This window comes from Mixophyes fleayi, chromosome 3 (assembly GCF_038048845.1).
Source record: "Mixophyes fleayi isolate aMixFle1 chromosome 3, aMixFle1.hap1, whole genome shotgun sequence".
Classification (NCBI taxonomy): domain Eukaryota; kingdom Metazoa; phylum Chordata; class Amphibia; order Anura; family Limnodynastidae; genus Mixophyes; species Mixophyes fleayi.
In genome coordinates, this window is record NC_134404.1 from 348,671,975 (window position 1) to 348,686,660 (window position 14,686).

The following is a 14,686-nucleotide window of genomic DNA, read 5'->3' on the forward strand; positions in this document are numbered from 1 at the left end:
GCTAAATAAATGGACTTTAGAATCCTCTCACATTTTTTTCCCATACTGTCTCTTAGAGTAGCTGCAGGGGTCAGGGGAATTACAGTGGATTTTGCCAAATGTACAACTAGGGTGAGTCTCCCAAGTGGTAACCCGTTTCCAGAAAGGGATAGAACAGACAATACCAGCGCAATATCTGAAACCTACTATCAGGTCTGAGTGTAGCCTCTTGCCAAATTTCCATCAACTGGGTGAAAAAGATACAGTTCTCTTTTTGATCCTTTTAAACATAGATGTCTGTGGGACTGGCTGTTCTAGGTCTGAAATATTAAAGGACCTGTCTAATCGCCAGAATCAGGGCTTCCGCCCCTAGTCCCCCAGAAGGATCACCCTTCCAGTCAGACACGTCCTGCACTTCCCCATCCTTCTGTAAGGATGGTTCAGTATCTGAATCCCCCGTCTTGGCTTACGGTATAGCTTAAGCATTTACTCCGTCTAGCCGTGGATGAGTTGTGTAAAAGCTTCTCCAGGGGAGAAGACATTCTGGAAAGAAAATGTACTGACCTTTCTAAATTAAGCAGCCAAGGCGATTGTCTGGATGCTGCAGAGACATCTGATGTTACCAGAGAGGCCTGTACTGAAGGAAGGGCATCTGAGGATTGTGAACCCAGGGAAGAGGAGGTAAACAGAACCCTGCACATGTTGTGTCTCTCTTCAGTCCCGAAATGTCCCTTACCAGTTCTCTGGCCAATGCTGGCTCCACCTTGTCAGCAGACCTCACACAGGTCCTCAGACTGTGCCCAGGCTGTCCGGGTCTTACCGTCCACTAGGAAGTTTAGCTTGGTACCTGGAACAGGTGAAATATGCTGAACCACAAACAGCAGCTTTGGACCTTGAACTCTTCCCTCTTTCTGACATTTTAGAAAAAAAAGGAGAAAGAAGGGAATGAAGAATAACACACTGCAGATAATACACACGTTGTGTTATCTATGTGTGTAAGTGTAATGCAGTAACCACTATATACAGTGACAGAACCCTGACCTATGCCAGAGCCATTGTGCTCAATGTAGGATGAATACAGGTGCAAAGAAATCTGAACAGTCTGCAGAAATGTATATGGTCCTATATGGTTCCCTCGCCGCCCCTCAGGGGTCTTCTCAGTGCTCCTAGCTGGAGAGGGCAAGGTGCAGAGCCTCAGTATTGTGGTGCAGGAGGGCGACTCTTATATGTACTGTGTGGATAGTATCCCCTGACCCTCTGACTCCATCCTCTGACTTTGTGGATGAGACTTTGTCCTAGGATGAGGAGCTTGCAGTTGTATATTGGCACCACTACATATAACAGACAACCCATCCGTGGACCTGCTGCTATTTTAGGGGCTTTCTAGCGAGATATCTGCATACTATCCATGTACTTCACCCATCTCAATGCCGGCGGTGTGCTCCGCGACAAACCCCACAACTACCTTTACCATACTCCAATTGCTACATTTGTATCTTGCCTGTTTTTAAGCAGAATATATATTAGTTGTTGGTGTGGGTCATCCTGTGGGCTGAAGAATGTGCACAAGGCTCAGTGTATAGAAGGAAGACAAGGAGAGAGTGCAGATCGGTTTAGATCAATAATTATTCCATCTGCAGCAATACCGGCTGTTATTGTGCCATGACAATATAAAAAGAAAAACCTCATTTTCTGTTACATAGAAATAAACTCAGAATACAATAAACAGAGGAGACAATGTCACAGCTTCAGGCGTTCACCAAGGTCATTGCACTAAGCCAGTAGGACCATTATATAGATCTGCAAGGATGCAGACAGACATTAATATAATATTCTGTCCTGATTACATAGATTTCCTTCTTTGCCAGAGAACGGCAGGACCTTGCATGTTCCTTGGTTTGCATTTTGTAGAGCAACGTTGCAGAGTATTTCCTGCTATATCTTGTATGTATTACGCTCTGCAATATAACATCTGGAATAAAAATTGAGGCTCATGTAGTATAGTATTATCTCATACAATGTGTTTAATAGTTACATTTCCTTGAAATTATTCATTTAAGAGTCTCTGGTGTTGCTCCTCCTGCACTCGGAGGGTATGGGAGACACAAGATCCAGATAGTCTCCTGCTCAGTACTTTTTATTGAACGTTCCTCACTTGGGCCCTAAAGACTGAATGTCCCTCCTCCAATCACCACCACACAGAATATATTATATTACACCCACTTGTCCTTCCAGCACCCCCCATGGCATCCTGGCTTCCATAGTCATCTTATTAATAAAGAGATCTGCTTAATATCTCCCAAAATACAGCATTTATCATCTGTGGGGGGAGGTTCCAGTCCCCGGTATCGTTGAATAAGTCACATATCCAGATGAGCATTATATTTACATACACAAACCATGTACAAAGTCCTGACATTCAGCTCTTGTCCCATCTTATTTCTTGTATGGGGGGGGGCCTGTCGTGCGGGACTGAATGGTCTGATGAACAAGGTGCTCCCAATCTGCATCCGAAATCTGCTGCGCCCAAGGAGGAACGGACACAGACGGTAACTTCACGCCTGCCATCGCCCGTTTCACCAACTCCACGTGGTCTGCAGGACACAAAGTGAGGATATAACTGTACTGAACCCAGCTGAACAATTCTAATTAGTATCTGATAAAACGTTATCTTCACATTATACTTATTATAACAGACTATGGATCTGCTCCTCCCACATTGAACAGGGCGGGGCATAAATGAACGCTCTGCTGTGACCAAGTTTAAGGTCGCTGTAGGCTAATTCTAGGATGCTCCAGGCAGAGAGATATATTCATCTATAGCCAGGTAAACGTCAAGGAAGGATTAATGCCCTACGCTGCGCCACTGATCGGTGCTATGCACCAAATGTGTAAAAATGTCCTTTAAAAAAAGTGTGTATTATACTAAATGGGTGCAATGTGCAGAGCTGCAGCACTATGTGCAGATCATATACATTGTCTGTGGCCATCGTCCAATGAGCTCTCTCCTACCAGCAGGTGACGGCTGTGTAACAGGAGAGTGGGCCACTGTTAAGTCACAAGGGGGTGGGTCTTGTAGAAACCAAATATCTGTCCCCCCCCCTCCCCCCATTACATGCAAACATGTTGGAGGTCATGTTATTTATCTCGTGATCACCAAAGTAACACATCTTTGTGTAAATAAAAGTGGTAGGCGTTTATCTGTTGTCTTGTCACCCCCATACAAATGGGGTACCATCCTTGCTGGGAGACTATTCAGAAAGGTAGGATAATCCCTCCTATTTTAGCCGTTTGCCCAACCTTCATTTAGTGAATAAATTAAATATTTTCTTCTATTGCGCCATCTCCTGGAAACTATTGTGCATTGCAGACTCACATTGGGATGTAATTGCCCCTCACTTGATGCAGTAATGTGCGTAGCTTCCTAAACGTTGGGATCCTGTGACCTTTACAATGTGCTCCTCACATATCTGAGAAGCCAGAGTCCCAGAAACCAGGAATATACAATCCATACAATTGGGAGACCTGGAAATATCCAGAAAGGTACTACAATAACTTTTCACCTGTTTGCCCAAGTAAGTATATAAATCATTTGAGTATATAAAGGAAAAATATATTTTCCTTTCCACTTCATTCAGGAATCCACTGTGTAATATTGTGTTATAGAAAGTAATGTACTATTTGTGTGGGTGGCGCACTGATGTAACAAGTAACATTCACAATAGGTCCAGTACATGGTCAGCCTGGCTCGGACTCTTCCCTGCCGGCAGTATAACGCCCCCTCCCCTCCACCTACATTGCACAGAGCTCCTCCCCCTCTGCATCATGTGATCAGGTCATATGGTTATTATACGTTAGGCTCTTGCCCTACTTGTAGTGTTATCACAGATGCCTCCAGGCATGAAGCTCTCAGTTACCACCCAGGAGATGACACTCAGCCCTCTGGCCCACCCACACGGGGGAGTCTCTTGTATATCCTGACGACTGAATGGAAGGATGCTGAATGACAGGAAAGGGGGTTTTACAGTAAGTGACTGATCAGCATCACATGAATGACTGATACCTGCGTCCATTGGAATAGAGCTGTGCGCTGCTTCCACGTCATCCTCATCCTCACTGTCCACGGGGGGAGCTGGAAGGTGCAGACGCATGGCCTGAAACAGAAAACGTCTGTTAATCCGCACTCAGGTAAACACAAGAGTTACATGGAGAAGGGGATGCTCTGCGAGTGTTACAGGGAGCGAGAGGCGCAGCAAGTGCATAACAAGCATGGCCACGCCTCCTGGCTGGTGGGAGGGGTCTAGCACAGCTCCTTTGGACTACCTGGCTGGTGGGAGGGGTCTAGCAGAGCTCCGCTGGATTGCCTGGCTGGTGGGAGGGGTCTAGCACAGCTCCTCTGGACTGCCTGGCTGGTGGGAGGGGTCTAGCACAGCTCCGCTGGACTGCCTGGCTGGTGGGAGGGGTCTAGCAGAGCTCCGCTGGACTGCCTGGCTGGTGGGAGGGGTCTAGCAGAGCTCCGCTGGACTGCCTGGCTGGTGGGAGGGGACTAGCACAGCTCCGCTGGACTGCCTGGCTGGTGGGAGGGGACTAGCACAGCTCCGCTGGACTGCCTGGCTGGTGGGAGGGGTCTAGCACAGCTCCGCTGGACTGCCTGGCTGGTGGGAGGGGTCTAGCACAGCTCCGCTGGACTGCCTGGCTGGTGGGAGGGGTCTAGCACAGCTCCGCTGGACTGCCTGGCTGGTGGGAGGGGTCTAGCACAGCTCCGCTGGACTGCCTGGCTGGTGGGAGGGGTCTAGCACAGCTCCGCTGGACTGCCTGGCTGGTGGGAGGGGTCTAGCACAGCTCCGCTGGACTGCCTGGCTGGTGGGAGGGGTCTAGCACAGCTCCGCTGGACTGCCTGGCTGGTGGGAGGGGTCTAGCACAGCTCCGCTGGACTGCCTGGCTGGTGGGAGGGGTCTAGCACAGCTCCGCTGGACTGCCTGGCTGGTGGGAGGGGGACTAGCACAGCTCCGCTGGACTGCCTGGCTGGTGGGAGGGGACTAGCACAGCTCCGCTGGACTGCCTGGCTGGTGGGAGGGGACTAGCACAGCTCCGCTGGACTGCCTGGCTGGTGGGAGGGGACTAGCACAGCTCCGCTGGACTGCCTGGCTGGTGGGAGGGGTCTAGCACAGCTCCGCTGGACTGCCTGGCTGGTGGGAGGGGTCTAGCACAGCTCCGCTGGACTGCCTGGCTGGTGGGAGGGGACTAACACAGCTCCGCTGGACTGCCTGGCTGGTGGGAGAGGTCTAGCACAGCTCCGCTGGACTGCCTGGCTGGTGGGAGGGGTCTAGCACAGCTCCGCTGGACTGCCTGGCTGGTGGGAGGGGACTAGCACAGCTCCGCTGGACTGCCTGGCTGGTGGGAGGGGTCTAGCACAGCTCCGCTGGACTGCCTGGCTGGTGGGAGGGGTCTAGCACAGCTCCGCTGGACTGCCTGGCTGGTGGGAGGGGTCTAGCACAGCTCCGCTGGACTGCCTGGCTGGTGGGAGGGGACTAGCACAGCTCCGCTGGACTGCCTGGCTGGTGGGAGGGGACTAGCACAGCTCCGCTGGACTGCCTGGCTGGTGGGAGGGGTCTAGCACAGCTCCGCTGGACTGCCTGGCTGGTGGGAGGGGTCTAGCACAGCTCCGCTGGACTGCCTGGCTGGTGGGAGGGGACTAGCACAGCTCCGCTGGACTGCCTGGCTGGTGGGAGGGGACTAGCACAGCTCCGCTGGACTGCCTGGCTGGTGGGAGGGGTCTAGCACAGCTCCGCTGGACTGCCTGGCTGGTGGGAGGGGTCTAGCACAGCTCCGCTGGACTGCCTGGCTGGTGGGAGGGGACTAACACAGCTCCGCTGGACTGCCTGGCTGGTGGGAGAGGTCTAGCAGAGCTCCGCTGGACTGCCTGGCTGGTGGGAGGGGTCTAGCACAGCTCCGCTGGACTGCCTGGCTGGTGGGAGGGGACTAGCACAGCTCCGCTGGACTGCCTGGCTGGTGGGAGGGGTCTAGCACAGCTCCGCTGGACTGCCTGGCTGGTGGGAGGGGTCTAGCACAGCTCCGCTGGACTGCCTGGCTGGTGGGAGAGGTCTAGCACAGCTCCGCTGGACTGCCTGGCTGGTGGGAGAGGTCTAGCACAGCTCCGCTGGACTGCCTGGCTGGTGGGAGGGGTCTAGCACAGCTCCGCTGGACTGCCTGGCTGGTGGGAGGGGACTAGCACAGCTCCGCTGGACTGCCTGGCTGGTGGGAGGGGTCTAGCACAGCTCCGCTGGACTGCCTGGCTGGTGGGAGGGGACTAGCACAGCTCCGCTGGACTGCCTGGCTGGTGGGAGGGGTCTAGCACAGCTCCGCTGGACTGCCTGGCTGGTGGGAGGGGTCTAGCACAGCTCCGCTGGACTGCCTGGCTGGTGGGAGGGGTCTAGCACAGCTCCGCTGGACTGCCTGGCTGGTGGGAGGGGTCTAGCACAGCTCCGCTGGACTGCCTGGCTGGTGGGAGGGGTCTAGCACAGCTCCGCTGGACTGCCTGGCTGGTGGGAGGGGTCTAGCACAGCTCCGCTGGACTGCCTGGCTGGTGGGAGGGGTCTAGCACAGCTCCGCTGGACTGCCTGGCTGGTGGGAGGGGTCTAGCACAGCTCCGCTGGACTGCCTGGCTGGTGGGAGGGGTCTAGCACAGCTCCGCTGGACTGCCTGGCTGGTGGGAGGGGTCTAGCACAGCTCCGCTGGACTGCCTGGCTGGTGGGAGGGGTCTAGCACAGCTCCGCTGGACTGCCTGGCTGGTGGGAGGGGACTAGCACAGCTCCGCTGGACTGCCTGGCTGGTGGGAGGGGACTAGCACAGCTCCGCTGACTGCCTGGCTGGTGGGAGGGGTCTAGCACAGCTCCGCTGGACTGCCTGGCTGGTGGGAGGGGTCTAGCACAGCTCCGCTGGACTGCCTGGCTGGTGGGAGGGGTCTAGCACAGCTCCGCTGGACTGCCTGGCTGGTGGGAGGGGACTAGCACAGCTCCGCTGAACTGCCTGGCTGGTGGGAGGGGTCTAGCACAGCTCCGCTGGACTGCCTGGCTGGTGGGAGGGGTCTAGCACAGCTCCGCTGGACTACCTGGCTGGTGGGAGGGGACTAGCACAAGCTCCGCTGGACTACCTGGCTGGTGGGAGGGGTCTAGCACAGCTCCGCTGGACTGCCTGGCTGGTGGGAGGGGTCTAGCACAAGCTCCGCTGGACTACCTGGCTGGTGGGAGGGGTCTAGCACAGCTCCGCTGGACTGCCTGGCTGGTGGGAGGGGACTAGCACAGCTCCGCTGGACTGCCTGGCTGGTGGGAGGGGTCTAGCACAGCTCCGCTGGACTGCCTGGCTGGTGGGAGGGGTCTAGCACAGCTCCGCTGGACTACCTGGCTGGTGGGAGGGGACTAGCACAAGCTCCGCTGGACTACCTGGCTGGTGGGAGGGGTCTAGCACAGTTCCGCTGGACTGCCTGGCTGGTGGGAGGGGACTAGCACAGCTCCGCTGGACTGCCTGGCTGGTGGGAGGGGACTAGCACAGCTCCGCTGGACTGCCTGGCTGGTGGGAGGGGACTAGCACAGCTCCGCTGGACTGCCTGGCTGGTGGGAGGGGACTAGCAGAATTGTATCCCACCTGTAGTCTCTCCTGTAAATCATTCTCTGTCGGAGCTCCATCTTCTGGGTCCTGGTTTAGAGGTTGATACTGGTATCCACTCTGTACATCTTCATCCTCCTCTTCCTCCCCACCACTCCAGTCTACATGGGGATCCTGAGGGTCTCCTAGCTCCTCACTTTGGTTTGGGAAGATTCTCTCAGGGCCCATCCTCTGTAGAGGATAAGGTTCATTGGTGAATGTCAATTGTGAGATTGTCCTATGAATTGTAATCTTGCATATAAACGTACATATATATCTGCAGATGTTACAAGATACCTCACAGCAGAGAGACGGGTACTAGTGATGAGTAGTTCACAGCTCTGGCAAAGATTAGTTCCCCAGGAAGTAAACCAAGTGGGAGGAGTTAGAGATAAAGCCGAGCAGCTCCAGCAGCCGCACTCACTGTCTCACTCACACTGGCTCCTTTGTTTCTATTCAGCTCATTTAATACTCATGAGTCAGTACCTCTAAACTACCAAAGGTGGCGCTGCTGTGCTCAGACATTGTGTGAGACTCTGGAGCTGATCACTGACTATGAGTCATGAGTCTTTCTCCTCACTCAGGGGTTCATCTAGTTCATTTCACTCAGTGACTCATAGGAGTCTTCAAATCATTTCACTCTCCGACTCTTTTCAATCATTCAGATCATTTAGCTCATGAGTCACAGGATACATTCCCTTCCCTGTCAGCTCCAGACACACTGCACTGCTGAGTGCTGCATGTTATATACTGTAGTTCTGTTTACTGCACCATATATACAGGGGAGATGTATTGAACCTCCAAGAGAGATAAAGTGGAAGCGTTACCCATAGCAACTAATCAGTTTCTGTCATTTTATAGACTCTGCTAGATAAATGACAGAAGCTGATTAGTCATAATTGCCAACATTATGTTGGTTACGTCTGGGAGTTCCTGGAGCGGGGTATGGGCGTAGAAGGCGGGGCTTCATGAATTGCACCATTTTGGCCCCGCCCCCAGTGACGTGACGCCTATTTTGGGTCTTTTTATAGCTGTAAAAATTCCCCCCTAAGGTTTGATACATCTCCCCTATATCCTGATTGCATTGATCTCAATTTTAAAAGCAAAAAAGTGCCACTTTCTAATACTCATTTGCATATTATGGAAATAAAAAATAATGAAAATGTAATTAACTTTGCAGAGCTCAACATGTCACTACTAGTTTTGCCCTTTTTAAAATATTAAAAATGATCCGACATATTAAATTTATGTGATCATTTTAACAGGACTATAACTCATCTAATGAGGAGTAGTATATATGCCTACAGTATGTGTAATAGACTAGATCTATGTCTCCAATCACTTCTCTCAGCAGTGTCCCAGAGCCAGTGATATAACTGAACTAACTGAGCCAAATGAACTCAGTCAAATGAGTGAAATGAACGAATCTTTTGTGTGAACTAGATCAGAATGAACTAGATTTCCCATCACCAACGGGTACTACAGAGGCAGAAGGCGGGAGAGGGTCCGTAGAAGCAGCTACTGATCATATTTATTATTAGTCACCCTCACTGTTACTATTATACAATATCCTTTGTACAAGATCTGTTATCTTCTTAATACTTGTTTTCCCCGTAAATAATATATTTAAAAGCATATTCTGTTAGAGGAAATGAACCTGCAGATATTGTTTGCAAAATCTATGTAACAAACCAAGAGTTACACCCTGATCTGACTGATTACTGCTGCCAATAATTATATATATATATATTATATACACACACACACGGGTAGGTCGTAGCACCACTTTCCCTAATGTCTTTATTGTAACGTGTGTGTACACACATACATACACACACTAACGTGTGTACACACATATATATATATATATACACACACACACTGTAACGTATGTACACACATATATACACACACACACACACACTGTAACGTATGTACACACATATATACACACACACACTAACGTGTGTACACACATATATACACACACACACACACACACAGACTTGGCCTGGCACACTAACCCCCCACCTATCCCCAAGGGCTGGGAGCCAAATGTTTTCCTCTAACCCAGACCTGTGGATGCATCTTTCCTAGCACCTCATTCCCACTTCCCCCCATATTAAACACAAGTCTTAGCTATTAGGCAGAATGTAGTTGGACAAGGTCAGAGTCTGGTTTAGGGTTCTTGGTACTGTACATGTACTGCCCGGTAATGTGTACTAAAGAGAGAGGTTTCATTGTTAATTTTACCAGCATCATCATTGGTAAGTATTAGGCAACAATCAGCCATTATTGGGCTAGAATCGCACTAGATGCATCTAAAGTCTTAATAGATCTCTTCCCTTATACAGAGCCAAGCAACCATTGTGCACCATTTGGCCGTCTTACCCGGGTCCTCTAACGAATCACTAAGCCCTAGAGCAGACATGTGCAGCTATGAAACAGTAAAATATGTGTTTTAGGGTTAGAAGCTTCTTCTACATATACTGACACGGGTCAATAGGCCCCACCCCTGACCCACACAACACAAATTTACAGATCAATTCTACAAGATTGTGAGTCTCTCTTTGCCTGCTCAGAAGGGATGTTGTTCTTTAATTACCATGGCAACCTGCTGGAAAAGGTAAAAGATGCCATATCGGGCATATTCAGGTGTATAAGTTATCTCAGGTATATTATTCAGTAAGTAAAACAAAGCCTTTTACTTGCTGTCACAAAGCCCTCTTACCTGGAACTGAAGACATTCCAGTTCTGCTCCATTACCCACAATCCCCTCATACGATACCTACTCACCAGGTGACATCTAAGCCTGCAGCCTCCCCTAGTAGCCATCTTCGGCTCGGAGGCCACCAGGGCCGCGTGTAGGAGCACCCAACAATGAGCAGTAACATTGGCTCCAGTATACCACCCCAAGTGCAAATGTGAGGGCAGCGAATTGTTACCAGCAAGTATTAATAACCATTTAATAGTAGCTGGTGACGTGTGCAGGTTCTTCTAGAACATCCAGCATCAGTGCCAACTGCTGCCCTCTGACTGGGCGCGGCCGCTGGAAGTGCTGCCCTCTGACTGGGCGCGGCCGCTGGAAGTGCTGCCCTCTGACTGGGCGCGGCCGCTGGAAGTGCTGCCCTCTGACTGGTCGCGGCCGCTGGAAGTGCTGCCCTCTGACTGGGCGCAGCCGCTGATAGTGCTGCCCTCTGACTGGGCGCAGCCGCTGGAAGGACAATGGTAAAGCTGCCTATTCTGACCCATTACGTGGTGTCACCAGAGCCCCCAAGTTTAGGGACTTACCCTGCGTGTCTGAGGCTCCTGTGACACTCGTGCCTCCTAGACCAGCTTCTATTCCTCCTATTATGAATGATTACACATTATCATATATTTATATACAGAGAATATATAGTCACCAGTCCTGTCTAACCAGAATACATGTTTGGTCAGTAGAGCCGACCTTCCATGGCTTGGATCACTTACCGCTTCGTGTCCGCACTGTATCTGAAACTCCTATTATTTGACTTTTAAGGTTCCAGCAACAATTCAAACACTCACTTAATATAATAAAATATCATTTCATAAAAGGGAGATACAAGGTAGATAAAAGTCAGTATAAAGCATTACCTTTGTTTTGTACACATAAGGATTTACTGATCAACAATAAAGGAGTATAAAATCATCTATTACCTGGTGTAGACAATGTAATACAACGATGTTTCCCCCTCTCTCATATGATAATAGAGGTCGTACATATAAGAGGACACAAGTCAATTACACTTTGTATTTCTGCTATCTGGGAGTTCTCTTCCATTGGAGTCTATGGCTAATATTCCCCCTCATTTGAGTAGATTAGTAAACATAAATATGCAGAAATAAGACACCGAGCACACTGTATTATTGCTCTATATCTCACAGCTCTGTCTCAAGCAGCAATGTGATGTCCTGAAATAGACCAGAGGGTGGACACTCACCAATGCTATTTTGGGTGCTCAGAGACCAGTGGGAAAAACAAAGAGCCCGGCTGAGAGGTAAGATCATTTCTTTATATGTTCCTAGGAGTATGTGGTTACAACTCTATATTACACTCTCGCTGCATGTCCTGTCCATGGGGATTTCCAATATATCACCGGCATAATACTAATTCTAGCAAGCATCCCTGTAATGCATATTGTGCTCTAAAGCCAGGGTTGTACAGGGACACACAGTCCTCTATGGAGCTCAGAGCCAGGATCTCAGAACGGGTCAATAGGTCACAATTGACCATCAAGACACAGGTTTAATATACAAGCCAATTCAAATGTGATGTCACCCCCAAGATTCTCCGTCACCCAAGTTGTGGACCCCCCCACACACCGGCTGTGATGTCAACCACAGCCCCCCCAGGTCGAGAATAATTGTCCCTTGGTATATACCCTAGTCAGTGTCTGTTAGTATACAGCAAGCGGACAAGACAGTATAATAATAATATATAATGAGTATAAGGATAAAATTATGGTGAAAGGCCCCACACTCACACTGATATCACCCGGCGTATCAGTGCCGGAATAAGGGAAGTGCACTGTGTAGCACGTGCCCCGGGATCCCCTCTATCAGGTACTCTCAAGAGTGCCAGCGGGAAGTCAGTGTGGAAGTTGGTAGCAGCCCCTCCTCCGGGACCAGCCACCATCCTTCATTTGGTCGGGGATCTTATGATCCCTCCCTGTGTGCAGCCTCCTCCTATCCTCATCACTAACAGATGGGACACACATCACATGTCATGTGTGCAGAGCAGCAGAAGAGCCAGACAGGAGTCTCCATCACAGCGCAGATGGATCAAGGCAAAGGGGAGGGGTATCTTAATGTACTGGGGGGTTCGGTCTTCATATAATAAGTGATGGAGATAGGCCATTAATGAAATAGTGGAGTATAGTTGGGGGCTAATTATTTAATTGGTGCTATAATATTTGTGGGGCCTATTAATTTAAGATGGGGTGATGGGATCTTTCATTTAACTCTGAGTAGGTTTGAGGGCTATTGAGTGTGGGGCAGTTTGGGGAGAATTAAGGTCTATTTATTAAATGTGAATAGGAATTATTTAATGGCAGCAATCGTTGCAGGAAATACATATATTTACTACATGCAAATGCTATTAATTTATTGTTGGGGGGGTCAGTACTGTAAATTGAGTGGGGGGTAGGCTATTAATTTAATGGTGGACTGTGGGTTGGAGCTAATTATTTATCGATGGGTGCTAGTAACTTATTTGTGGGGTGATGATGGGGATATTTAATAGTAGGGCCTATTAAGGTGAGGTGAGAAGGGAGGTTTGGGGCCATTAATTGAATATGGGCTGACTTTGGGGAGAATATTAGCCAACCGGTTTAGAGCCACTGAAAGAGGTGCACAGATGAGGGGGTCAGTGGGCATAAAGCCCCAGGAGGAGGAGAAAGAGAAAGGACCCTGCTGAAAGAGCTTACAATCTAAAGAGTATGGCAGACAGAGGACACGAGGGGTGAGATGGGGACAAGAAGAGCAAGAGGGAGAAAAGGAGGACGGGGGTGAGAGGGAGAAGTATACTACAAGGGGGGGGGGGGTGGCTCAGTGGAGGAGTGGTGGCCTCTTCTAAACAGGTGGGTTATCAGTAACCATCTGAAGCTATACAGGTTAGAGGATAGTCTGATAGAGGGAGATCATTCCAGAGCACAAGAGACATCTGGGATGCAGAAGTGAGAGGAGGGAGATGTAGGGAGCAGTGGGAGGAGGAGGGAGATGGAGGGAGCAGGGGGAGGAGGAGGGAGATGGAGGGAGCAGGGGGAGGAGGAGGGAGATGGAGGGAGATGTAGGGAGCAGGGGGAGGAGGATGAGGGAGATGTAGGGGGAGATGTAGGGAGCAGGGGGAGGAGGAGGAAGAGGTAGGGAGCAGGGGGAGGATGAAGGAGAGGTAGGGAGCAGGGGGAGGAGGAGGGAGAGGTAGGGAGCAGGGGGAGGAGGAGGGAGAGGTAGAGAGCAGGGGGAGGAGGAGGGAGAGGTAGAGAGCAGGGGGAGGAGGAGGGAGATGTAGAGAGCAGGGGGGGGATGAGGGAGATGTAGAGAGCAGGGGGAGGATGAGGGAGAGGTAGGGAGCATGAGGGAGAGGTAGGGAGCATGAGGGAGAGGTAGGGAGCATGAGGGAGAGGTAGGGAGCATGAGGGAGAGGTAGGGAGCATGAGGGAGAGGTAGGGAGCATGAGGGAGAGGTAGGGAGCATGAGGGAGAGGTAGGGAGCATGAGGGAGATGTAGGGAGCATGAGGGAGATGTAGGGAGCATGAGGGAGATGTAGGGAGCAGGGGGAGGAGGAGGATGAGGGAGATGTAGGGAGCAGGGGGAGGAGGAGGGAGATGTGGGGAGCAGGGGGAGCAGGAGGGAGATGTAGGGAGCAGGGGGAGCAGGAGGGAGATGTAGGGAGCAGGGGGAGGAGGAGGGAGATGTAGGGAGCAGAGGGAGGAGGAGGGAGATGTAGGGAGCAGAGGGAGGAGGAGGGAGATGTAGGGAGCAGGGAGATGTAGGGAGCAGGGAGATGTAGGGAGCAGGGAGATGTAGGGAGCAGGGAGATGTAGGGAGCAGGGAGATGTAGGGAGCAGGGAGATGTAGGGAGCAGGGAGATGTAGGGAGCAGGGAGATGTAGGGAGCAGGGAGATGTAGGGAGCAGGGGGAGGAGGAGGGAGATGGAGGGAGATGTAGGGAGAAGGGAGATGTAGGGAGAAGGGAGATGTAGGGAGAAGGGAGATGTAGGGAGAAGGGAGATGTAGGGAGAAGGGAGATGTAGGGAGAAGGGAGATGTAGGGAGAAGGGAGATGTAGGGAGAAGGGAGATGTAGGGAGAAGGGAGATGTAGGGAGAAGGGGAGGAGGAGGGAGATGTAGGGAGCAGGGAGATGTAGGGAGCAGGGGGAGGAGGAGGGAGATGTAGGGAGGAGGAGGGAGATGTAGGGAGGAGGAGGGAGATGTAGGGAGGAGGAGGGAGATGTAGGGAGCAGGGGGAGGAGGAGGGAGATGTAGGGAGCAGGAGGAGGAGGGAGATGTAGGGAGCAGGGGGAGGAGGAGGGAGATGTAGGA

The 14,686-nt window shown here is 51.3% G+C and overlaps 1 protein-coding gene across 1 annotated transcript; it reads right to left on the reverse strand.

Annotated features, from left to right (window-relative positions):
• Positions 1 to 1,975: 1,975 nt before the first annotated feature.
• On the reverse strand, positions 1,976 to 7,934 carry MEA1 (male-enhanced antigen 1). The gene is made up of 3 exons (XM_075204534.1): positions 7,624 to 7,934; positions 4,043 to 4,133; positions 1,976 to 2,573 (listed from the first exon to the last, which is right to left on the reverse strand). The coding sequence occupies exons 1-3, from the start codon at positions 7,810 to 7,812 to the stop codon at positions 2,416 to 2,418; spliced, it is 438 nt and encodes a 145-aa protein (XP_075060635.1). The 5' UTR covers positions 7,813 to 7,934; the 3' UTR covers positions 1,976 to 2,415.
• Between the last annotated feature and the right edge of the window lie 6,752 nt (positions 7,935 to 14,686).